At 44.3% G+C, this 27,329-nt stretch overlaps 1 protein-coding gene across 5 annotated transcripts in view; it reads left to right on the forward strand.

Annotated features, from left to right (window-relative positions):
• Positions 1 to 27,329, forward strand: part of CEP192 (centrosomal protein 192) — a 257,759-nt gene that overhangs the window by 218,338 nt on the left and 12,092 nt on the right. For all 5 annotated transcript variants that reach the window (XM_075314589.1, XM_075314592.1, XM_075314593.1 and 2 more), the window contains 8 exons: positions 324 to 465; positions 1,578 to 1,753; positions 6,535 to 6,658; positions 6,730 to 6,835; positions 7,001 to 7,199; positions 23,046 to 23,125; positions 24,283 to 24,378; positions 25,502 to 25,621. In XM_075314589.1, the coding sequence (XP_075170704.1) occupies positions 324 to 465; positions 1,578 to 1,753; positions 6,535 to 6,658; positions 6,730 to 6,835; positions 7,001 to 7,199; positions 23,046 to 23,125; positions 24,283 to 24,378; positions 25,502 to 25,621 (1,043 nt within the window). The remainder of the gene's footprint in view (positions 1 to 323; positions 466 to 1,577; positions 1,754 to 6,534; positions 6,659 to 6,729; positions 6,836 to 7,000; positions 7,200 to 23,045; positions 23,126 to 24,282; positions 24,379 to 25,501; positions 25,622 to 27,329) is intronic.

Raw genomic sequence — 27,329 nt, forward strand, 5'->3', positions numbered from 1 at the left:
CATATTTGTGCTTTACCACCTACACAGTGGCCCAGGTAAACCCACATGGGATGTTTCTGGAGAGCTTGATGTGCTTCAAGGATATGCAATAAATATCTTATTGCTGTGTGCTCGACCTCTGATTCCAGCGTGACCAGCCAAACAATCACTGGATAAAGGCGTGCAGAGAGCACAGCCTGATCACTAGGGGTCAACTCTTTGTCCTATCGCGTCTCCTCTTAGGCAACTCCTTTAATTTCAACTCTAAAGTGTACATTTTTAGGCGTAATTCTGCCTGATCAGCTACAAAATGTTAAATCAGATTCTTGCTTTTCTTTTTTCAGTGTGTGATTTGCCACAAAGACCAAATGATGTCCAGGTTTTCTTTAACAATATGCATAAGGTTACACTCTCTGTTTTTGGAAGTGCCTCAGAAGTGAATAATGGAGCATCTTTGCCGCCTTGTCGAAACAGTAAATCCGCCAGGTAATGCCTAAAATTAGTTTTGTAATTTTGGTCATTAACAACTCTGACTTCAACAGAAACCATAACTACATAATATCAATCTGACGTACCATATAGAATGCCAGAATTAAGTTTCTTGTGCAAGGATAAACCTGGAGATCGACCACCTCCATTAAAATTGCTGCTTAAAGGGAACCTATCAGAAACTTTAATCCCCGTGCAAAATTATTTATTACTCTGTAGCCCTTTAAAATAAAAGCCAATCGATTCTTTTAGGACCCCAAAGCCATGCTCCACACTGAGAAATAACATTTTAAAGTTCTGTCTAGTAGTGCACTGTGGCATGACGATGTCTTTCAAGTTTCTTAGCCTGATGCTGTATTTCAGCACTCTTTCCTGGTCGCTTCCTCTGGTATATGGGCATTGACCTGTCAGTCAGCCAGGGGAGGGTGCTGCTGGGTAGGAAATACAGTGTGAGGATGAGAAGCTAGTAGTGCATCATCACTTCCCAACACAACCTCAAAATGCGATTTCTCACCGCAGGAACAATGATTTGGGGTCATAAAGGGATTGACTGACTTATATAAAAGGGCCTGACACTCACATAAATTGATTAAGGAGGTAAAAATGGCTGATAAGTTTCCTTTAATTATTAGTTCCATTCATATAATATAGTTTGGAGTCATACATATAATGTAAAAAAACACAACACACTATGTATGGAACTTACAAATAGTTTCCATTGTTGCAGTCTTACCTCAAATATTTCTGATGTCTCACTGAGACTGTTGATAATGTGCTCATTGTCTCCTTTTTTTTTTGTTTTTGTTTTCCCGGTCCGTCTTGTGTGTCTTGTCTGTCTTTTACTTTTGCTAACTGCTTGTTCACACATTGCGGTTTTGCTGCATTTTTCTCATGTGTTTTCATGGCTAAAAAAATGCTGCTTTTTACTGTTCCAGCAAAAGGAAGTGTCACAAGCGCATATATTATATGCAGCGTTTTTCCTACCTACAGTTTGGTGCAGAAAATTCTGCTGCAAATACTAAAAATGTGCACTTGCAAGGATTTACTGCAAAATATTTCTGACTTTTTTTTTCTTTCCCCTCCTTTCCCCCCATTTGATTCATACATAGCCCCTTAGGAAATAAAGAGCGAAGCTTTAGCAATGCGTCACTGGATGTGTTACCAGTCAGAGGCCCACAAGGACCTATTTTGCCAAATAATAATGTCTCGTCCCAAAAGAGCATTCTTGATCAGCGTCCATGGAGTGTCCAGCCGGAGGCCTTAATATTGAGAGCGCCTGCTGCTGGTATGTGATCTTTCTTCCTGTATTTTATTTGGTTTTGTAAATGGTTTAGGGGACACTTTTTTTTGTAGTTATACTATAATAATAAGTATTCATTACTGCCTATTGTAGTTACTAGCATTGTATCTGTATAGGAGCTGTAAACCATAACATTTTATTCCTGCACTATCTGTCTTTTATGCATGAGTCTTCACCTCTGATTTTACCTTTTAGGTAGGTCTCTTGCTATTTTTGTGATTTTTCAATAAACTTTATTGTTTGTTACAGTTGGCTGATGTATGACTCCATTTTTCCTAGGATTGAATTGAGTTTTAGGAGTTGTTTCCCCCCCCCCCTTCATAGTTGTATTGTGGCTTATGGCCTCACAATTTTTTCTTCGTGCTACCTTACCAGTTCAGATGATATTAAGTATGTCTTATGGTGTGAATTGTGATTTAGTACTGTATGTACCTGTATGAATATCATATTATTGAAAAATATAGCTTTTCTCATGTGTGGTCAGGAGATTTTGATGTCTGTTTTAAAATAAAGAAAAAAGGCATGTCATATATTTAATACAGATCTTGTGGAATACTTGTATAGCACAGGGGATAACCAAGTAAAATAAAATAATGAAATCACTAGATAAAGAACCAAAAGTTGGTAAAAATAAGGTTGCCCAATATTAATTGCACAGACCCCAATATAATGATAATTAAATAGCAACAGAATGGGCAGAAAATGTCAAAAAGATTTTTGAATTGGTGTATATAAAGTATAGCCCAATACTTATTGCACTGACCCAAAATACCTGAATAGCAGCAGAAAAACAATGATTATTGCACTGACCCAGAGTACCAAATAGCAGCAAATACTAACAGAGGAGGCAAACAATTAGTGCATAGGTCCAAGGTCCCAGGATAACAGAAAGAGGCATGGAGAGGCAAGGGGATACAGACGCAGCCATACAGACCAGTGTCAGGCTGCAAGATAAAGGCGCTAAGAGCAAGGAAGAAAATATAGAATACCCTAACACGTGTTTCGCCAGGGGCTTCTTCGTGAGGGTGAATGTGGGGTGTATGTGCCAGGTTTTTATAGTACTCACCAGAGCGGTAATGTCGGCCCTGGCGTCCGTGACCCCAAACCAGAAGTTCATGGCGCGGCGTCCAACGTCACTTCCCCCCGCTCTACTTTTAACAAGTACTAAACATCAGAGCATGGTAGTGTTCACTCACCACAATTTATCACTACTCCAAACCTCTTGCGAATATTTTATTTTGCCCAGACTAAAATTTGACTGTTCAAATGAAAAACTTTATGGTAACAGAAATGTAAGAGTGTTAAAGGGAATCGGTCACCAGGTTTTTGCCACCTAATCTGAGAGCAGCAAAACGTAGGGGCAGAGACCCTGATTCCAGCCATAGATCACTTACTGGGTTGTTTAGTGTAGCTTTGATAAAATCACTGATTAATCAGCAGTAGATTATCATTACAGGACTAATTGGTGTTCTGCAGGTAGTCCAGCATATTAATGAGCTCTGTATAACTGCTAGATCTGCATCAGAGAAAACATTGATTTTATCAAACTGACAGCAAACAGCTAAGTAAGTGACACATCACTGAAATCCTGAAAAACTAGAATAGACAAGGTGTGCTCCTGTGTAGAAACCTGGTCCGAAATGGAACAGGGGAAGTAAATAATGTGCGTACCTGAGGAGGTTGTGCAGAAGGAAAAACACTGCATACAGCATGCATGCACGACAGTGACCTCAGAATGATGAATGGGCTCACTCACTTCCTGGATGGGTGCTGCCTGCCTCAAATCTCACATGCAGACCCAGAGAGAAACAAATATAAAACCTAAAAGTTGTGACCCCTGTGATGATGTTATATAGAATCAAAAGTCAGGGGTACACTGAAAAGAAAGGACCACCAGGAATGTATAGTCAAATACAAAAATATAATTCATTGGTACAAAAGGTGATAATACAAGTGCACAGTGGTAGCAGGGAAAGATAGAAAAGCCCTTGCTCAGAAACATAACCCACAAGAAATTCCTGGAATGGCCACAAGATGGCAGTGACACCTGCTGACAAAGTATGTGTACATGTGTTAAAGTCCTGCAGTAAACCAAGCTGCCGCAGAGAGAGTAATGAATGACAGCAGAGGGAAATCTGTGTCTCCTCATAAAAGGGCAGCTAGAACGACCAAAGATACAATACCTTGCGACATGTTCAGAGCAGGGAAAAATCAGGCATACCAGGCGTGGGGCGAGGCCTCGACGCACGTTTCACCGGAAGGCTTCATCAGGAGGCGTGACTTAGAGTGCTAAGTGCAGAAAATATATTTAGAGGTGAGGGAGCCATTTAGCAAATCGGCACGCGCAACATCATGATGCCACGCCCCCTACGGCGGGAGACGCCGAGCCCACCAGGCATGAATGCAAGGAGGAAAGATTTCATCCGCACATTCACCCTGGGAGCGCGCCCAAGTCCAGGCCAGGGGGAGGGGGGACAGACAGCAGATCACCTTGGCACGTCTGTGCTGGATAAATGGATGTACCATCCAAAGGATCGGGGCTTGTACGTCATAGAAAAAGGAGAAGTCCTAATCGTATACGCCCACTCCTCTCTATGGTAATGTACTAATACAGCGTGAGCGTAGGAAAAAGTCAATCGGGGATAGCAAAGAGATATCTTCCAGGTGGATAGGTACATGCTGGGGGAAAAATTATCACCCAGATGTCTAATATCAGCATGAAAGGGGAAAAAAGGTCAATTGCCTATTTGAAAAAAAAACCAAAATCAATGAATATAGAAAAATGGACATCATTGTCCATAAAAATGTCAAATAGTAAGGGGAACATTACAGTGGGGACAGGATTAGAGAAAGCAGTTGCAGACCAATATGCATATCAGCAGGCCTGTATTATCAGACAAGATATCTTATATGAAGCATATGGTACTCAATGTCTTCGGACATCATATACTGAACAATCACGATAATACATATTGATCATATGTAGAGATCCATGTCGATAAGAAGTCCAAATGGTGAAGGGTCCCCATGATGTAGCTTCCCCATTTGTAGCTTATGAACAATCGCCTCAGATCACATGGGATCCGAGATGATGGTACACCACAGATGCAAATAAAGGGAAATATCGCAAGGCTCCTAAGATAACAGAAAAAGAAAGTGAATTAAAACCAGAATCAATGCAACAAAAAAAGACCCACCCTAAAATTCACTCAGAGTTACAAAAAAGACTTAAAGCTGACTGCCTCATTAAGACCCAATGGGGCGACTGTCTCCAAAATAGTCTTCCACCTAATCTTCTTCTGCAAAAGTTTACGCTTCACATCACCACCCCTGATGTCCATGTACATGCGGTCAATCCCATGTGCGCACAGGCCCTGAGGATTACTTGCGTGAAAATTGAAAAAATGTTTAGGAATGGTTATCAGTTTTTCTGGCTCAAATTATTTAGCCACATTTTAATGTCCCGCATATGCTCCTGTGTACGAACACGCAAAGTGCATGTCGTTATGCCAATGTAGATAAGGCCACAGGGGCATGTGAGATGGTAAATCACCGCCTCAGTTCCACAAGAGATAGTGGACAATTTTGAAAATCTTATCACCCCGTGAACTTGTGAACTCCAATTTCTTGGTAACAAAAGGACAGGCAGAACATGTACCACAGGGGGAGCAGCCCCAAGGGGGACCCCGACTGTCAAAAATGAACTTACCACGCGGAGGGACATAGTGGCTTTCAGTCAGTAAGTCCTTAAGAGTACACGATCTCCGCCATGTAATGGCTGGATGTGGAGTAAGAGCCTTAAGCAAATCACTGTCAGTTAATAGAACAGACCAAAGCTTATCAGAGAGAAACCAGCACGAGGATGCAACGCTAGCAGGCGAATCCACCTCAGACCTCACAAGCAGAGACCAGAGCGAAGTAAGCAGGAGGATACATAGTCGCCCCTGGAGCTGTCAGTGAGTGATTCCATGTTCCCTCCGGCTGTTCCTAGCCTCAGTGGAGGATTTCTGATTGATCGCTGCTGCCCCAGTCGCAACCCGCAGAGGGGAAATAACATGTAAAGAAATAGATATAAAAACGGCGATATCAGGCGCTGCAGATCAATGAGGGAAGACACTGTAATATCTTACTTTTTATTAATACAACACGTTTCTGGGACGGTTCGTCTCCTTCATCAGACCTGCAACGCCTGATATCGCCATTTTTATATCTATTTCTCTACATCACTGGAATCCGGGTCTCTGTTTCTGCATTATGCTGCCCTCAGATGGGGTAGCAAAAACCTGGTGACAGATTTCCTTTAATGTTCAGCAAAAGTTAAATGGGTTATAAATGAATAAAATTGTCAGATATAGGAGGCAATCATATGTTCATCTTTTGTTTTAAGAAGCTTTCAAATAAAGTAAAGGTAGAACATCAAACCGTAATATTACTTTATTGCTAAAGTCCCAAATTGTAACGGACACATCCACACTATAATAACAATATCAGATAGTTTTATGTTAACTTTTTTTTTTTTTCTCCTCCATTGGTCTTCCACGAGCTTTGCCAGTCTGTACTTTTTGTTTGCTCTTGAATAGAGCACTTGAATTTGATCTTTTATATTGGTTGGCGCAGAGTTGATTTACCTGTTATATATGTTTGGGTTCTTGGCTAAAAGTTTACCAAACATGTGCTTCCACCTCACTGACATAGCTTCCTAAATGAAATGGCAATCTACAAATTATTATTGATATTTTTATTTTAATAAGACTCCTCTCTTTTAGGTGGCTTGCCAGCAACAGGCCATATCCAAATTATGAACAATTCTCCAAAATCATTGCAATTTGATCTATCTTGGCCTGCTCACTGTCTTACTATCAAACCCCAGCACGGAAGTGTCCAGCCTCAGTAAGTCACACTCTTATAGTTGGATTTCAGGAGCCTGTACTAGGGTGAACTAATACATTTACTTTTTATAGGAGCCATGCAATTATTTTAGTGAGTCCAAATCCTTTGATGTCCACAAAGCAGAGCATGCTTCCATGGAGTGGCCAGATTTATATCCATAGTGACATTGGGCAAAAGGTATATTTTATATATGGATATTGTTGGTGATATTAACATATTTTCCTATTTGTGGGAGGTTAGTTTTTAAAGTAATTGAAGCAACTATGCGGTCTTACTGTCTGAGCTGTTGTTTTCTTTAGTATATGGTCAGTCCTATTTTTTATTAAATTCTTTATTCTGCAGATTGTTAAAGTTCAGGTAATAAGTGAGGCAATCCCAGTTGTGTCTGCAAATGGAGTACCAAAGTCATTGTCTATGCTCTCCCCTCATCTTGAAGTGCCAAGTCAAGTAATGAAATACGCCTCCAAATCTCCCTCCTCTAAAGTAGAAATAAAGAATCGGACTGTGGTGTTTCCTAGAACTAATGCAGGTGCCAGTTCAGGTAACCTCAATTTTCATAACTTAGATCCAAGTAGAGACTAAAACATTCTCCCTAAATTACAGGATAGGTCAAACACTGCACTCTCTTTTTTTTTTTGTATAAAAAGTGAAAAATAAGACAGAGTTGAGTTTTTCTTTGCAAAAGAACTTGTATATTTATTAATAAGGTGACAGAAAAGACATGGGACGTTTCGGCCTTGTAAGGCCTTTTTCACGCCAAGTCACTGGAAAAAGTGAAAAAAATAACAATTTTACAATATAATACATAAATACATATTTACATGGAATATTACATTATATACATAATTTTCAGGGATATCCACAAAGATAAATGTAGTCAGATGAACTAACGCAACAGTACAGCTTGGTTACAACAAAAATAATTTATGTACTATGACAAATCTACAGCAACATATTAACATACCTCCACGGAAGAATTTTTTCAGAGGAATATTTTTGAAGGAAGAAGAAAAGAAGTTGAGGAAGAAATCCACCAAGAAAGTTTCTTATAGAAAATCACTGGAGGCGATTTCTGTTAACAAATCATATGCATGTGAGTAGTTTGTATATACAATATATGTAATAAGGAGCTGAGTGGGGAGATAATGGGATACTTGGTTTGTATGTTTCACAGGTTTTTCTTTGATATTACCACGTCCTTTGATGTGGGGGTAGTGAGCTATGTGGTCTCTCGTCCTGATTGGAGAGTTTCCGTGGTTAATTATACCTTTATAAATAGAGGGGTTAGAATTAAAATAGAATGTTTCTATGTAGTAATATTTCAACATATTGTGACGTATATTTCAATACCTAGTAATTGCTTCAGATTATTATCACCATGAGGAAATAATGCTGCTATAATATAATGAAGGGTACCTCCATCTGAAACAAGATTCGTATAAAAGGATATAAGTTCTGCAATCTGCAATAGTACTCAGCTATATCAGGTAAGACTTAGGACTGTTCAGTACCACATAGACGTAGCATATAATTGCAAAAGATCACACTAGCAAAATCGTGAGTCAGGGGTCAGGGTATGAAAACATATGGCTGTACAGGTCCCTCTATCCACTATTAGATTCTATGCAGTCTATATATGGTAGATTTGAGTGGTTAATAAATATTACCTGGATCACAGTGATTTAGAGTTCGTTTACATTGGTGGAGTGGAATTTCTTCTAAAAGGCAAAATTGAAGAAGTATATTCAATATAGTGGAGGTTGGTAGTGGGGGCACGAGAATGGATGGTTTGTTCTTTATTTGTACGCCACCTTCCCAGGTTATGGCTGTGTGTGGCGTTTCTCGGCGTCCACAGGCTATTTAATGCTGCAGACCCGGAAGTGAAAGTGAAACATACAAACCAGGTATCCCATTATCTCCCCACTCAGCTCCTTATTGCATATATTGTATATACAGACTACTCACATGCATATGATTTGTTAACAGAACTCTCCTCCAGTGATTTTCTATAAGAAACTTTCTTGGTGGATTTCATCCTCAACTTCTTTTCTTCTTCCTTCAAAAATATTCCTCTGAAAAAATTCTTCCGTGGAGGTATTCTAATACGTTGCTGCAGATTGATAGCTCCTCCACATAGTCAGAGTGCAGGCCTGAGTCTCACCTTCAGTGCTGTCCCAGTTCAGAAACAGGAGAGATAGTGTCCCTGAGGAGAAGGAGGCATTTCCAAGTGACGGAGTGGTTGTACCCCAGAGGTGCAGCAGCTGTGATTGCGCCCCCCTCGGGACACCAGGGCTCCATGTGGGCGACGCCATTTTGCAGGCTTTGAGAGCTGAAGAAGAAGAGGGCGGGAAATTGTGCTGCAGTTGCCTTAAAAAAACAGGAAAGCTTTTACAGAGCTCTGCACTGCCACCTACTGGATAAAGCTTTTCTCTAAGTGCTCGGCTGAAAAAAGGTCTGCACTGACACCTAGTGGACATTCCTTGGCTCCCTGCACATTACCCTATTGCCACCTGGTGGTCACTGTGACACTGACTTGCTGCAAAGAAAACACTGCATGATGGAGCTGTGAAGGAGTAATGTAACCCTGTATAATGTCTGAGTAGAGGGGAGGCTCATTCTACCGCCCGAATAGAGGATATAAGTGGACAGCTACAACTTTAATAGTCTCCTATACATAAGGAATACTGAAAAGAGACATAATACACTGCACTGACTGAGTAACGATCTGGCTGGGCTGAGGAGGAGAAGTGGACCAGGGTGGTAAATCAGATTAAGAAGGGGATAGCCGTTTGTGACTCCATTGGACAAGTTTCTTACTAAGAAAAACTGTGCTGTGAGAGATCCTATGCCACCTAAGGCACAAAAACAATCAACCCTTAAGGGCAGCCAGGCGAAAAATAAAAGTGCGTGGTCGGATCCATTGGATATGGACCTAGACACTACGCCTTCACTGTCTGCTCTGGTGTCTCAGCAGGAGGACGGGGAGGGTCACGTGACTCCCCATCAGAGACTGAGTTGGGAGATATGGAACACCATTTTGACCATAGAAGATTTAAAAAGTATCTGGATCTCCTTCCTACCAAGGAAGACTTCAAATCCCTGATCTCAGAGGTGAAAGAAAACTCTAAGTCAGAAATTAACTCAATCCGTCAAGATGTTGGGCTACTGGCAGATAGTGGACTCAGTGGAAAGGGAACACAATGCCACTAGACAGTACATTATCAAATTACAGAAAAACATGACTTCCTATGCTCAGGCTCTGAGTGAAACTAACAAACATCTGGATAACCGAGGACGCCGTAATAATATCCGAGTGAGAAGTGTCCCTGAGACCACGGGTAAGGAGGATGTCCATGCCATACTTGAAACTATATTTAACACTGTGCTGGAGCGTCCTACAACTCAAAGGATAAAATTGGACAGCGCATAGAGCATTACGCCCCAGGGGGCCTCAAAATCAATATCGTGACATTATCTGCTGCGTCCACGACTTCCAACTAAAAGAGTCCATTATGGCTAAAGCCCGTACCTCAGAGAGAATTGAATATCAAGGGACTCGGATCCAATTATTTCCTGATCTATCTTGGATCACCCTACAGAAAAGGAGACACCTGCAGCCACTACTTGCATCCTTAAAAGATAAGGGCATCCGACATCGCTGGGGGTTCCCATTTGCCCTCATAGCCTCAAAAGATGGTCATACGGCTGTGCTACGCTCAACTCGGGACCTCCCGGCCTTCTGCACTGACCTGGGAATCCCTCCACCCACCCTGGTAGACTGGGAATTAGAGATGCCATCCAATCCACCCTGTCCAGTCTGGCAGCAAGTGGACTCTAGGGTGGAATCTCCCTCATCACGGCCTAAGGCACGACCAGCTCCAACCTGAGATAACAATTTTTATTTATTTTTTTTCTCTTCTGGAACTGGAGCCCCTTGTTTGAATCTCTGGTTTCAAGCTGCAGCTCCCTTTGGGTGTAATGGGGGGGGTTGGCTTCATGCCCTCCCTTGTTTATTACAGGGACTTTCGTTGGTCCTTTCTTTCATAAGTAGCTGTTTTACTTTTTTTTTTTTTTCTTTTTTTGATATTAATATATCTGGTTATGACTCCTCATAAAATTTGCATTGGTTTGCTACTAGGGCGGTGAGAATTGAATACTCCTCTCTTATAGATGTTTTGAATCTAGCTTCCGATACTGACTGCGATAGCAGAGTGTCCATAGCTACAAACCCCCTTCAAGGGTTAGAGTTACCCTGGTTCCTCCTACGGAAGAGTTGGTAAAGGAGGTTAGGGTTTAGATATTGGTAAAGTTTTTTAAGTTATGCCAATTTTTTCTTCTTTGACCCTGGCCGGAGAGGACGGTGGCGGAGGTAAAGGGTTTTGCTCATGGCTTCACTCCTCTCCGGTAACATTTGTGACATGTAAATGTTATGCTCTATATGTTATGTGTTTTGTCATTGTCTTTTCCCATTCCTTATGTGTCTACCCTAATTGTGGTGAGGGAATCCTCTGTACCCCATTGAGAGCCATCCATCGTGGGCCTTTAGGCAGTTGTGAGATGGGCAATACCCGGTTAGCCTTCGTATGTAATGCTAATTTTGCATTATACTACTACAACTTAAAATATGGTTAAACTTTTAACGTTAAATGTTAAGGGTTTAAACTCAAACATTAAGAGGCGTATGGCGATTGGTGAGATGCAGACCCAGCGAGCTGATGTGGTTTTCTTGCAAGAAACGCACTTGAACCTCAATGGGAACTGCAATTTTGCTAAACATCTGTACCCTATGATTTTTTAGCTTCACAGGAAAGGAAAAAAGCCGGTGTGGCGATTTTGATATCAAGGACCTGTCCCATTCAAGTTACGACCTCCTTGGCAGACCCACAGGGTAGGTACCTTATCCTACAAGGGACATATAAGGATCTTCCGATCATTTTGTGTAATATTTACACCCCTAATACCTCTCAGATCCTCTTTTTGAACCGGGTATTCCTCAAACTCACACACCTTCCCTCCTCAGCGTGGATTGTGGGTGGAGATTTTAACACTATTTTCTCTGACTCTTTAGACAAGTTGACCATTAACAATCAATTGTCGAGCCCTTCTCAGCATAAATTGACTGCCGCCTTTCGAAGACTGATCCGCAGGTTTGCCTTATTTGATTTGTGGAGAGTTAAACATCCCTCAGAAAAAACCTTTACCTTCTACTCTCCCCCTCATGGTACACACACCAGGATCGACTTCTTCTTTGGCAACATTCAAGCCCTTAGATTGACGAGCAATGTGGATATTGGTGCAATAACTTGGTCAGACCACGCGCCAATGACTCTCACCCTAGATCAGACAACACCACGCACAATAGAACTCCCTACAGAGACAAACTGGAAGCAGGACTGATAGAATACTTCAAGAACAACAAGGGGACAGTGCCTAAGTTTTCTACGGTTTGGGAAGCCCATAAGGCCATTTTTAGAGGGTAATGCATAGTATTAAGCTCCAGTATCAAAAAAGACAGACTTTATTAGAGAGATCAGCTCCTCAGAAGTCTCAGAGACTTAGAAAATAGAATGACCCTTAACCCATCAATACGTACCCTTAGAGGTATAGTAAAGACTCGTGCCCAACTGAAGGACCTAGAGGTCAATATAACAGAAAAATTACTACTTTATAGCAGGCATAAATACTATGACAAAGGAAATAAATCTCACTCCCTCTTGGCTCGCCAACTTAGAGAGGATAGGGGGAACTCATCCGTTTATGCCTTAAGAGATTCTGGGGGGAATATTTTCTATGACCCCACTAAAGTTGCAAAGATCTTTCAGGATTATCTATCAAGACTGTATTCTTTGCCTAGCTCTCTTCCTACAGACCCAGGAAAGCAGAGGAAGCTAATCCACTCCTTTCTTGAGCAGTGTAAGTTGCCTACTCTTACTCAGAGTGCTGTAAATACACTGAATAAAGAAATCACGTGTGAAGAGGTAGAAGAGGTGCTTAAATTACTTCCTAATGGAAAATCACCGGGTCCAGATGGTCTGACATATTTTTACTACAAGGCATTTGCGGATCGACTCACCCCCTATTTAGTTAAATTATTTAATAGCTTCCTCACTGGCTCCCCTATACCCACAAGTATGTTACATTCATATATTACGCTTATACCCAAACCGGGGAAGGATGCTATGGAATGTGCCAATTATAGGCCCATAGCACTCCTTAATGCTGATTTGCAAATCTTTACTAAACTACTGGCTCTACGTCTTTCGGTCCTGCTCCCACACCTAATACACAAAGACCAGGTGGGTTTTGTCCCCTGTAGGCAAGGGAGGGACAACACAAGGAAGATTATTGACTTAGTAGAAGTTGTTAATAAGTTAGAGAGTGAAGCACTCCTTCTTAGTTTGGATGCGGAGAAGGCGTTTGACCGCCTGGGGTGGCCATTCATGTTTGAAACATTGCATCATTTTGGAATCTCAGGTGCATTTATCACTGCCCTGAAAAGTTTATATTCATGCCCCTCAGCATCGGTCAAACTTCCTTATGCCGCTTCTCAACCCTTTCAGATACACAATGGCACTCGTCAGGGATGCCCTTTGTCCCCCCTGCTCTTTCTTATGTGCATTGAGCCATTGGCTGCTGCTATTCGCATTGACCCTAATATACGTGGAGTAATGGTGAGAAACAAGGAGTTTAAGCTATCCTTATATGCGGATGATGTCCTATTGATTTTGTCCCAACCACATACCACCCTCCCAAATTTGCATTCCCTATTACTTCAATTTGGAAGGCTGTCAGGGTATAAGGTCAACCAGAGCAAAACTGAAGCCCTTCCTATTAATATTCCACAGGGGTGAGTTTCCTCCTTACAGGAAAACTACAATTATAAATGTAAAAATATATCCTTGACATACCTGGGGATACAACTAACATCAAAGTATAAGCTATTATACCAGCAGAACTATCCTAGTTTATTTACTGAGATAAAAAGGCTCCTGCTCAATTGGAACAAGCTCCCATTGTCTCTGGAAGAATCTCTGCAGTCAAAATGTCTGTCCTGCCGAAGCTACTTTACCTATTTGAGACCCTTCCGGTGTGTGTACCATACAAAGAGTTGCGCAGCATTCAGTCTATTATACTTCAATTTGTTTGGGCCCACAAGAGACATAGAATTAAGAAAACGACTTTGTTTGACAGTAAACTGAGAGGAGGCCTAGGTGTCCCTGATATTACTAGGTACTATTGGGCAGTACATCTACGCCACATCCCTGCATGGTCTAATCGCAGTGCCTTCTCTAGATGAAAGGAAATAGAGAAGTTATGGCTTGCCCCAATACACCCCAATTCCTACCTCTGGGGCACCTCATCAAACAAGCCTGACCCACATACTCTGGGCCCTATAGCCTTCACGAAGAGGATATGGGACTGTTGTGTCAAAAAGTTTCCACTTAAATCTGAACACTCTCCATTGACTTCTTTTCTTTTTAATCCCAGAATGCCAGACAGTATGCAGGGTACAGCGACTAAAACATGGTTTGACAGGAAACTCTTTTGCTTTGCTGACATGGTAGACGCACGTTCCAGAGTCCTTCTCCCCTACGCCACCATATCTGCTAAATTTAATCTCCCTGGCAATTCCCAATATCGGTATTTACAAATTAGACACCTGATGCACTCCCTTTTTACCTTCTTAGAAGTCTCTATCCCTACACTTTTTGAGAGATTATGCAGAGCTGGGGTCTCTACTAAAGGCCTCATCTCAGATATATACCGTATTTTAATTACCTCTGCCCAGAAGACAAGCCAAATCATAAATATATGAGGAAATGGGAAGATTTCCTTGGTGAGACCATTCCCTTGGGTATGTCTAAACGGATCTGGGATACTGCCTCTAAGACATCTTCATGCTATGTCTATAAGGAAAATCAGTATAAATTACTCATGTATTGGTATCACACCCCATCACTACTACATAAACTAAACCCAGCTATACCTGACAATTGTTGGAGGTGTGGAGCTACAGGAGGAGACATACCACACATATTCTGGGTATGCCCCATTATCCAGTGCTTCTGGAGGTTGGTGCAATCCCTTATATATAAAGTAACTGGCCTTCGGGTTCCCCTGGATCCTAAATTCTATATATTAAATATACCACTTGCTCAGCTGGGGAAAAGAGTGAAGCGGTTATTGTTACATAGAACTACTGCAGCTAAAAGTCTGATTGCCCGTAACTGGAGATCGGCCCATCCACCCTCACTTACAGATCTCCATTCTCGGATCCAAGATGTGAGAAGGATGGAGTATCTATCTGCCCTGTCAAATAACACTGTAGATCATGTTGAGAGCGTTTGGTCACTTTGGGACACCTATTGCGCCAATAAAGAATAATAGTAAGGTATGGTTTTGATGGAAGCCTGATATATCCACCCTCACCACTTCATCCCCCCCCTCCTTATATCTCCTTGTCTAGTATTATTTTGTTTGTCTTGTCACATTCCCTGTTTTTATTGTATTAGTGACAGTATGATATGTATACTGATTCTCAGTTTACAGTTATTGCTCATATGCTTGTGAGACATATCTATGCATTCATGTACTTTTTCCGTGTCTGTTTAAAAAAATGCAATAAAACATTCAGTTATAAAAAAAATACGTTGCTGCAGATTTGTCATAGTACATACCGTATTTTTCGCTTTATAAGATGCACTTTTGTTCCCCCAAATTTTGGGGGACAGTAGGGGGTGATTCTTATAAACCGAATATACGGATAATATACTGCAGGGTCCAGGGGAGGTGGGGGCCGCTCTGGAGCGGTGCTGGGGGGGGCTGGTGGAGGCTGGTAGAGGCTTGTGAAGCTGCGGGCGGCAGCGTTTGATCTCCTGCACCCACTCATATAATATGCACAGCCGCTGTCCACCACTGTGGTGCTGAAACTGCACTGCGGCGATGGGCTGGGGGAGCTGCGCATATTATATGTGCCTGTGCTCCCCTTTGATCACACATGCCCCCCCTGTGTTAGCTATGGCCCCCATGCTGCTGCCCATAGTAAAATAATAAACTCTTTACTCACCTCCTCCAGCGTGTCTGCCCGGTCTCCCTCCTGCTGCTGTGATCAGGCACGCAGAGATGTCACACTGCTGTGCCTATCACATGACCGGCACCGTGAAACCGGAAATGCAGGAGGCCGGAGCTCAACCCCGAGGAGGGGTACACGAGGGAGCACAGTGCTGGAGAACCAGGAAATGCAGGAGGCCGGAGCTCAACCCCAAGGAGGGGTACACTAGGGAGCACAGTGCTGGAGAAGCAGGAAATGCAGGAGGCTGGAGCTCAACCTGGAGGAGGGGTACACGAGGGAGCACAGTGCTGGAGAACCAGGAAATGCAGGAGGCCGGAGCTCAACCCGGAGGAGGGGTACACGAGGGAGCACAGTGCTGGAGAACCAGGAAATGCAGGAGGCCGGGGCTGAACCCCGAGGAGGGGTACACGAGGGAGCACAGTGCTGGAGAAGGTAAGGAAAGAGTTTATTTTACTAAAGGCAGCAGCATGGGGCTGTGTGTGCCACCCACAGGGGGCTGCGTGTGTGCCAGCCACAGGAGACGTGTGCCAGCACAAGGGGGCTATATTCAATATAAGGTGGCCATATCCAGATTAAGGGGGCTAATTTTAGGATGGGGGGGGCTATGAGGGACATATACTCTATATGATTTGTTAGACGGACACTGGCATTATAAGACAGACCCCATTTATTAAAAAAAAAACTCTATTCCTTCACCAAATTTGGGGGTGCGTCTTATAATCCGGTGCGTCTTATAAAGCGAAAAATACGATAAATTATTATTTTTGTTATAACCAAGCTGTACTGTTGCGTTAGTTCATCTGACTACATTTATTTTTGTGGATATCCCTGAAAATTATGTTTATAATGTAATATTCCATGTAAATATGTATGTATTATATTGTAAAATATTGATTGTTGGTTTTTTTCACTTTTTCCAGTGACTTGGCGTGAAAAAGGCCTTGCAAGGCCGAAACATCCCATGTCTTCTCTGTCACCTTATTAATAAATATACAAGTTCTTTTGCAAAGAAAAACTCAACTCTGTCTTATTTTTCACTTTTTATACAAAAAAAGAGTGCAGTGTTTGTTGTTTTGACTTGTAGTTTGGACCCTGGTCCCCTCACTAGCACCTCTAAAATCCCTTTTCTTTGTCGCGCCATTGGGAGACCCAGACAATTGGGTGTATAGCCTCTGCCTCCGGAGGCCACACAAAGCACTACACTTTAAAAAGTGTAACCCCTCCCCTCTGCCTATACACCCTCCCGTGCATCACGGGCTCCTCAGTTTTTTGCTTTGTGTTGAAGGAGGCACACATTCACTCAAGCTCCACATTTTAGTCAGCAGCAGCTGCTGATTATATCGGATGGAAGAAAAGAGGGCCCCAGGGCCCCCGGCATGCTCCCTTCTCACCCCACTAAGTCGGCGGTGCTGTTAAGGTTGAGGTACCCATTGCGGGTACAAAGGCTGGAGCCACATGCCGTTTTCCTTCCCTATCCCTTAGAGGCTCTGGGAGAATTGGGATCCTAACCGGTCATCCAGGCACTGGGACCGGGCTCCCTCCGCAGCCCCTGTGGGATTCTGACGGACAGGAGACTGAGTATCATCAGGGACAGGCCCTGCATCATAAAGGTACTCTGTGTCCCCTTGGGGACGGTGCATGGAGCACTTGGTCTCAGACGCTGCAGCGGCTGCTGTTTTGGTGTGACGACCGGGACTACCGCGCCGACCGCGCCTGCTTGCCGGCCGCGGTATTAAATTTAGTCCCCGGCTTTTGCGGCCTAGTGCATTAAACTCCCGCCCCCGGGCCTGCCAGTCAGGGGTAAGGGCGGGACGGTCGGCTTGACGTCGACTGTGAGGGCTGGAGCATACTTGTGTCCTCCTCCCCCCTCACTCATCACTCTGGGGCACCAGATTCCCGCACTTTATGGATCACGCCCACGGCTCCCTCCTCCCCTTAGAACGCCGGCAGCCATGTTTTAAACACATTCTGCCGGTGGAGGACTTCTGGCTGCAGCTCTGGGAGACCCAAGGCAGGGAATCTGGTGGACACACACCGCTCTGGGCGGTCGGTAAGCCACACCGGTCACTTGGTGCTGGTCCCCCTAGGGTGCCGAACTGTATATATATATATATATTATATTTGTATACATTTTCTACGTTCGGCCGCAGTGTTTAGCCCTTGGCTATATACCCTCAGTGATTACTCTCCTAGGAGAGAACAGCATGTCGGTCACAAGGAGCAATGGTACCAAGGCACAGGGTTATTTTGCAACCTGTACCTCTTGTGCGGCTATGCTACCTGCAGGTTCCACCTACCCTCACTGTGAGCAATGCTCGGGCCCTGTGGCACTCGCTTAGCCGGAGCCTCGGGCACTGGTGGGACCCTCGGCCCAGGTAGAACCGCCGGCCTCCCCTGTCTAGGCGGCAGGGACAGAGTTTGCAGTTTTAGCTGAGAAACTCTCTGAGTCACTTTCACAATCCATGGCTCAGTCTATGGACAAATGGTCTGCTAAGATACTAGAAGCCTTGCAGTCCAGACCGGCCCTTACACAGGCCCCGGGCACTGCGGGATCATCGCCACCAGGCCCCTCTCGGTCTGCGCCGCAGCATGCTCCAGGGGTGGCCCCTAGGTCTCACGAGGAGGACTCCGGCACGGACCGCAGTCCCAGACCGGCTAAGCGGGCTCGCTGGGAATCTTCCCCGACTTCATCACGCTGTTCGGGGTCTCAGCTTGAGGACTCTCTGGAGGATGAGGCAGAGGTCGCAGCCCAGGGCTCTGACCCTGACGTTGCTCTCAATCTTGATACACCTGAAGGGTACGCCATAGTAAATGACCTTATAGCGTCCATCAACCAGGTGCTAGATCTATCTCCCCCGCCTCTACCTGTGGAGGAGTCGGCCTCACAGCAGGAGAAACACCAGTTTAGGTTTCCCAAACGTACACTGAGTGCTTTTTTCGATCACTCTAACTTCAGAGATGCTGTCCAGAAGCACAGAGCTTTTCCGGACAAGCGCTTTTCTAAGCGCCTTAATGACACACGTTACCCCTTCCCCTCTGACGTAGTCAAGGGTTGGGCTCAATGTCCCAAGGTGGATCCTCCAGTCTCTAGACTGGCGGCTAGATCCGTAGTAGCAGTGGCTGACGGTTCATCGCTCAAGGATGCCACTGACAGGCAGATAGAGCTCCTAATGAAATCCATCTTTGAAGCCACAGGCGCGTCTTTCGCCCCGGCCTTTGCAGCCGTGTGCTCACTCCAAGCTATCTCAGCTTGTCTGTCTGAGATTAATACAGTCACACGTACCTCTGCTCCGCAAGTAGCGTCTTTGACTTCTCAGGCGTCGGCTTTTTCGTCCTACGCCATGAACGCCGTCCTGGACTCTGCTAGCCGTACAGCGGTAGCATCCGCTAATTCGGTGGCAGTCCGCAGGGCCACGTGGCTACGCGAATGGAAGGCAGTCTCTGCTTCCAAGAAGTTCTTGACCGGTTTGCCTTTTTCTGGCGACCGATTGTTTGGCGAGCAATTGGATGAAATTATTAAGCAATCTAAGGGAAAGGACTCGTCCTTACCCCAATCCAAGCCAAAAAGACCTCAGCAACGGAAAATTCAGGCGAGGTTTCGGTCCTTTCGGCCCTCAGCCAGATCCCAATCATCCTCGTCCAACAGGCCGCAGAAGAGCCAGAGGAACTCTTCTGCATGGAGGTCTAAGTCACGTCCTCCAAAGACCGCCGGAGGCACCGTCTCCAAGGCGGCCTCCTCATGACTTTCAGCCTCCACAAACCGCATCCTCGGTCGGTGGCAGGCTCTCCCGCTTTGGCGACGCCTGGTGGCCACATGTCCAAGACCGATGGGTGAGAGACATTGTCTCACGGTTACAGGATAGAGTTCTGCTCTCGTCCTCCGACTCGTTTCTTCAGAACATCTCCGCCCCCCAAGCGAGCCGATGCACTTGCTCAGGCGGTGGACACTCTGAAGACGAAAGGGGTTGTGATCACCGTTCCCCTTCAAGAACGTGGTCGCGGTTTTTACTCCAACCTGTTCGTGGTGCCAAAAAAGGACGGATCATTCCGTCCCGTTTTGGACCTCAAATTGCTCAACAGACATGTGAGATCCAGACGGTTTCGCATGGAATCCCTCCGCTCTGTCATCGCTTCGATGTCCCAAGGAGACTTCCTAGCATCAATAGACATCAGGGATGCCTATCTCCATGTGCCGATCGCACCAGAGCATCAACGCTTCCTGCATTTCGCCATTGGGGACGAGCACCTTCAGTTTGTGGCACTGCCTTTCGGCCTGGCGACAGCCCCACGGGTCTTCACCAAGGTCTTTGCTTCCGTTGTGGCAGTCCTGCACTCTCAGGGCCACTCGGTGATCCCTAACTTAGACGATCTCCTGGTCAAGGCACCCTCCCGGGTGGCATGTCAACACAGCCTGACCGTTGCTCTGGAGACTCTCCAGAGGTTCGGGTGGATCGTCAATTTCCCAAAGTCAAAATTGACTCCGGCCCAATCACTGACTTACCTCGGGATGGAGTTTCATACTCTCTCAGCGATGGTCAAGCTTCCGCTGGACAAACAGCGTTCGCTGCAAGCTGGAGTGCACTCTCTCCTTCGGGCCCAGTCACACCCCTTGAGGCGCCTCATGCACTTCCTGGGGAAGATGGTGGCAGCGATGGAGGCAGTCCCTTTTGCGCAGTTTCATCTGCGTCCACTCCAATGGGACATTCTCCGCAAATGGGACAGGAGGTCGACGTCCCTAGACAGGAACGTCTCCCTTTCTCTGGCAGCCAAAACCTCTCTTCAGTGGTGGCTTCTTCCCACTTCTCTGTCAAAGGGGAAATCCTTCCTGCCCCCATCCTGGGCTGTGGTCACGACGGACGCGAGTCTGTCAGGATGGGGAGCGGTTTTTCTCCACCACAGGGCTCAGGGAACCTGGACTCCGACAGAGTCCTCCCTTCAGATCAATGTTCTGGAGATAAGGGCAGTGTGTACCTAGCCCTAAAGGCGTTCCATCGGTGGCTGGAGGGCAGGCAGATCCGCATACAGTCGGACAACGCCACGGCGGTCGCGTACATCAACCACCAGGGCGGCACGCGCAGCCGTCAAGCCTTCCAAGAAGTCCGGCGGATTCTGCTGTGGGCGGAGACCACAGCCTCCACCATCTCCGCAGTTCACATCCCGGGCGTAGAAAACTGGGGAGCAGACTTTCTCAGTCGCCAGGGCATGGACGCAGGGGAATGGTCTCTTCACCCGGACGTGTTTCAAGAGATCTGTTGCCGCTGGGGGACGCCGGACGTCGACCTCATGGCGTCTCGGCACAACAACAAAGTCCCGGCATTCATGGCACGGTCTCAAGATCACAGAGCTCTGGCGGCGGACGCATTAGTTCAGGATTGGTCGCAGTTTCGACTACCTTATGTGTTTCCTCCTCTGGCGAGGCTGCCCAGAGTGTTACGCAAGATCAGGTCCGACTGCCGCCGCTCCATCCTCGTCGCTCCAGACTGGCCGAGGAGGTCGTGGTACCCGGATCTGTGGCACCTCACGGTGGGTCAACCGTGGGCACTCCCAGACCGCCCAGACTTGCTGTCTCAAGGGCCATTTTTCCATCTGAATTCTGCGGCCCTCAACCTGACTGTGTGGCCATTGAGTCCTGGCTCCTAGCGTCCTCAGGGTTATCTCAAGATGTCATTGCCACTATGAGACAGGCCAGGAAACCAACGTCAGCCAAGATCTATCACAGGACTTGGAGGATCTTCTTATCCTGGTGCTCTGATCAGGGGTTTACCCCCTGGCCGTTTGCATTGCCCACTTTTCTTTCCTTCCTTCAATCAGGAATGGACAAGGGTTTGTCTCTCGGTTCTCTCAAGGGACAAGTATCGGCGCTTTCCGTGTTTTTTCAAAAGCGTCTAGCCAGGCTTCCGCAGGTCCGCACGTTCCTGCAGGGAGTTTGCCACATAGTCCCACCTTACAAGAGGCCGCTGGAACCATGGGATCTTAACAGAGTGCTAAAGGCTCTTCAGAAGCCACCTTTCGAGCCACTGCGGGATGTCTCTCTATCACGTCTTTCGCAGAAGGTGGCATTTCTAGTGGCAGTTACATCACTCCGTAGAGTGTCGGAGTTGGCAGCGCTGTCATGCAAAGCCCCCTTCCTGGTTTTTCACCAGGATAAGGTGGTTCTGCGTCCGGTCCCGGAATTTCTCCCTAAGGTGGTATCCCCTTTTCATCTCAATCAGGATATCTCCTTACCTTCATTTTGCCCTCATCCAGTTCACCAATGTGAAAAGGATTTGCACTTGTTAGATCTAGTGAGAGCACTCCGGCTCTACATTTCTCGCACGGCGCCCCTGCGCCGTTCTGATGCGCTCTTTGTCCTTGTCGCTGGCCAGCGTAAGGGGTCGCAGGCTTCCAAGTCAACCTTGGCTCGGTGGATCAATGAACCGATTCTTGAAGCCTACCATTCTTCTGGGCTTCCGATTCCTTCAGGGCTAAAAGCCCATTCTACCAGAGCCGTGGGTGCATCCTGGGCATTGCGGCACCAGGCTACGGCTCAGCAGGTGTGTCAGGCGGCTACCTGGTCGAGCCTGCACACTTTCACGAAACACTATCAGGTGCATACCTATGCTTCGGCAGATGCCAGCCTAGGTAGGCGAGTCCTTCAGGCGGCGGTTGCCCACCTGTAAGAGGGAGCCGTTGTCTGCTCTTTTTATTGGGGTATTCTTTTACACACCCAGGGACTGCTTTTGGACGTCCCAATTGTCTGGGTCTCCCAATGGAGCGACAAAGAAGAAGGGAATTTTGTTTACTTACCGTAAATTCCTTTTCTTCTAGCTCCTATTGGGAGACCCAGCACCCGCCCCTGTTCCCTTCGGGCTGTTGTTCTTTTGTGTACACATGTTGTTCATGTTGAATTGTTCTTTTGGTTCATGGTTTCAGTTCTCCGAACATCCTTCGGATTGAATTTACCTTAGACCAATTTATGACTTTCCTCCTTCCTGCTTTTGCACCAAAACTGAGGAGCCCGTGATGCACGGGAGGGTGTATAGGCAGAGGGGAGGGGTTACACTTTTTAAAGTGTAGTGCTTTGTGTGGCCTCCGGAGGCAGAGGCTATACACCCAATTGTCTGGGTCTCCCAATAGGAGCTAGAAGAAAAGGAATTTACGGTAAGTAAACAAAATTCCCTTCTTCTTTGGCTGTGTGCACACCATAAACTTCTATTCATAAATTACAGGATAAACTGTAGCATTCATGACTCTACCTCTATAGAACCTTAGTTAATAGTTGTGGTTTGTACTATTGTTGTTTTATTTAAGCTCTTTGTTGTTCTAACTTATTAGAGACTTTCTTGAATATTGAAAATCCAAGTGATGAAGATATTAAATGGCTTCTTTCATCTTTTGCACCTCCTTATGTTAAGGTATGTTTGTTTTTGTTCCCCCCCCTCCCCCCGTAAAACTGTTTTAAGGGTCGGCACCATGTTAAAGTGCACTGCAATATCACTTGCATTTTTGTCTGATGCAAAATTGCAGATACATTGCATCTAGAAAAAATAAAATATATATTATGCATATTTTATATTTGCAGGTATCCAAGCAGTTGAAAAAAGGTTTCACACATTACAATTGAGTTTGCCTATGATTTCTCATGAGAAAGTAGTGCAAAAGATTAAAGGAAATATAATACTTCAGAGCCCTGATGTAATAATAGGTTAGGATTTGAGATGGCACAAATTGATTTTCAGTATCCAGTCCATCAGCCGCTTTGGTAATCTGTAGCCACTCAATTGTTACTTTGAAAAGCCACTCACTTTCCTGCATCCATGGCTTTACTTTTGATTTGCTGACCGCCATGGATGTTGTCAGGAGGTCACAGATTACTATCATGTTCAATGACACAGATCAATCAAATCGATCTACACTAGATCTAGTTAAGATGTTAAACGGAACCTGTCACGTGAAAAAAATGCTATTATCCTGCAGATACCAGCTCAGGCTTTCAGTCCGTGTTTGGATGCTCTTAGAGCCGCCACTCACTATATGCTGAGTGGTGACCGAGCCCGCGCTGGCTCCACCCCCAATGACTTGAAGCCGATCACTGCCGGGAGGCATAAAGTTAATTTCGACCCAGCAGCGGAACTGTAAGAGCAGCCACTGGGCAGGTTCAGAATGCTATTAACCTGCAGATTAATCCCAGATCTGCAGGTGAATAGCATTTTTTCATGTGACAGGTTCCCTTTAAGGAATCATCGAAAATTAGGCTGTTCATGGTTCATGACTTGTTTTGCAGCTTCCCATCCTTTGAGTGGGGCTAAGCAGCAATACAATTAGTGTTCACAGTGGGCTGGAATTCACATCGTCGCTTTTAAAAAGTGTGTGTCCAAGTAAATAGATTTCCTTTTGTCTTTTTTTTTTGTTTTCACCAACAAAACATGCGTTAAATAACTGCACTATGTAAATCTTGTCTTAGTGGTCACAAATGTCATTGAATTTTTGTTTTAAGTTTTTGAATACTGTTTTTTTGTTTTTTTTTTTTTACATTTTATGCTAAGTTTTGTTTTCTCTATTCTTTCTTTAGGCCATTGATCAAAGTGGAGATGTCTTTCGTGCAACTTATGCAGCTTTTAGATGCTCTCGTGTGTCTGGAGTCCTTGGAGCTCATGGAAATCTAAAAGTACAACACTTAAAGATTGTTCACATGTTGTGTTTTTCCATATATGTTTTTATAGGGGGGGAAACGCAACATTGTACAGTAGTAGAAAAATGAATGAGATTTCTAAAATTTCATTCACACAGTGCTTTTTTTATTGTTTGTTGCGGGTTTTTTTTTGTTGCGTTTTCTGTTTTCCAATCATTTTTATTAATTTTTCTCAAATTATCAAACAAAAACATGTACATGAAACAGGATATTGAAGTATGATTATTAACAAGAATAAAACTGTTATAAATAGGGAAGTATGGAAAGGGGAACAGGAAAGCATTTTTATTGGGGAAGTGAAAAAACGTACAAGGGAAAAAACAAAGGACCAAAGGAGAACATCTACAATAGGTGCAAACATACAGACAAAGAAAAAATCTAACTATTTAATATTAATTAGTTTTAAGTTTTAACGTGTTTTAAGTGTTAATTACTAAAAGATTAGTGATCTATAATGGCAAACAGCTAAGTGACATGAAGATGGTTAGAGTAAAGTAATACTTAAAAAAAAGATTAAAATTAAGAAATTTTAAATACAATGAAATGTCAGTTTAGCTTGGAAGTATATAGATCCAAATGTAATCAATATTATGAAGACTGGTAAGCCAAGGTAGGATTCCATCTTCTAAAATATGTAGGAAACATGTTATTATATATAGCATGGTAGTTTTTAAAGTCATTATGCAAATAAATGTTGTAAATGACTTGAGAGATAGTTGGAATTGATATTTTTTTTTCCAATATGCTGCTGTGAGGTTTTTTGTTATTTAAAAAAATATGGATTATAAGTGGCTTGAAATTTGTATCCAGATGTTCCTTATCCAAGGATACAATTGCTAGTTATGGAGTAAGATTTATATTAGTGTGTGTAATTTGATTAAAGTGGAGATGTCTCACCCAAAGCTTTTTTTAATTTTGGGCAACTCCAAAACAATTTGCAAGAGACTTTCATTTTTTTTTGGAGAAATTGCAAAAAATCACTGCTGTGTGAACATACCCTTAACCGTAAACACCCTTTTAAGGTAGAATATAATATGGCATTGCTTTTTTATTTAAACGTTTAAATATATAAATTAGTTTTGCGTTTTTACTTCTTCAGGTTCCAGTTACTTTTTTCCCTAGAGACAAAGGTGATTATACTCAGTCTTGGGATCTTGAATGCCATCCAGTTTCCGAGCCACATTTGAAGCATAAAGTGAGGTTCCAGCTCTGCGGAGAAGTAAGCTCATCTGTGCATTATACATCTGCAAATCCATCACACTCTCTTGCTGTAGGATAACTGAGCCTTTTTGAGCACCAGGGTTAGAAACTGCTCATCATTTTTTGTCATCATCCGAAAAAAAAAAAAAAAAGATAAGCAGCCTAAAATATTATATACAGAAAATTCTGTGCAGCCTAAAGGGTCATGTAGCTTTCTGAATGCATAAAAAGAAATGCAAAAATGAGATGCTAACAAACAAAACTGGACATTCTGTCGGTCTTTCTAGTACGTTTAGCGTATCAGAAGTCTATACAAAGCCGTGTGTTCGCAGGGGAAAGAGAATAGAATTACAAAAAGCGGTACATTTCCACCTGGTACAAGTACCCCATCATGGACGTAATATAATGAGAACATTGTTATAGTTGTGATATAGGTATACGCACCCAGTCACATGTAGATATTACCCCACCTCCCAGCTCAGAAATCCAGATAACATACTGTAGATAACAGGCTTACTCTAAATGAAGAATTCCACTATCCCTCTGCAAAGTGATTTAGAAACCACCATTTCAGCTGTTCTTAAGGGGTTCTCTGAAAATCAGATAAAATAGCGTTCCTGGTATAATGCAGGCTGCAGCCCATACTGACACGTGACTAGGTTGGACTGGAGCTTGAGTTTTACCAAGTGCCGTATTTTTCATTTTATAAGACGCGCAGGATTATAAAACCACCTCAAATGTAGAGATTAAAAAAAGGTAAAAAAAGGCATCTGTCTTATACCCCAGTGGTGTCTTATCAGAGGGGGGCAGCAGCTGTGGCGGAGCTGTGTCACAGGAGACCGGGACAGTGCTAGAGTAGGGCGATACTGCAGGCGCAGTGGGGGCTATGTTGGCTGTGTGGAGCATGGTAGTGCAGCGGGTGTCATAGATGCTCTATCGTCGGTGTGGGCTTAAAAGAAATAGTGCCCGGTGTCGGCTCATGCGCAGACTGAGCTCTCAGCTCAATTGCAAGCCAAAATCTCATCTGCGCAAGCACCACCTCCGGGCACCATTTTCCTTAAGTCTGCTGCTTGGAGATCAGCGGGCCAGAGGCTGCGCATGCGCAGATGAGATCTTGAGCCGAGAGGTCCATTGGCACACTCGCCGGACGCCATTATTTTAAGCCTGCACCGCCGACCGATCATCTCACCTGCCGCACCGCCCTGCTTGACATAGCCTTCACCGCAGCCAGCACAGCGCCCATTCTCCACCTCCCGGTACGATACATTTGCATTATAATTCGCACCCCTCATTTTCCTCCCAAATATTTGGGAGGAAAAGTGTGTCCTATAATCCGAAAAATATGGTATCTCATTCTCTGAAACCCCTTCAACCCATATAGACCCAACTTTCTAGAATGTGTGCATACCTTTCTTGATCATTGTATAGAATTTTATATGAGTGCATATTTTTTAACAAGATCAAGCCGGTGTGAAAATGGAGTGTCAGATTCGACTTCTATGACATAATTACCACTTTTCGTGCACAAAAAAATATATGGAAAAGTGTTGCTTAGTAGATGTACCTGTTACCAGTTCTTCTATAATGCTCAGCAGGTACACCTGAGGGGTGAGAAATCTAGGAAAGTCAATGTGTGTGAAAGACAGTCTCAGACCAGATCACATGCACATAACACGGCAATTATGTTTACATGTGATATCTTTGTGATCTTACTATTAAATCAGTTT

The sequence above is a fragment of the Anomaloglossus baeobatrachus genome, chromosome 6 (assembly GCF_048569485.1).
Source record: "Anomaloglossus baeobatrachus isolate aAnoBae1 chromosome 6, aAnoBae1.hap1, whole genome shotgun sequence".
NCBI lineage: Eukaryota > Metazoa > Chordata > Amphibia > Anura > Aromobatidae > Anomaloglossus > Anomaloglossus baeobatrachus.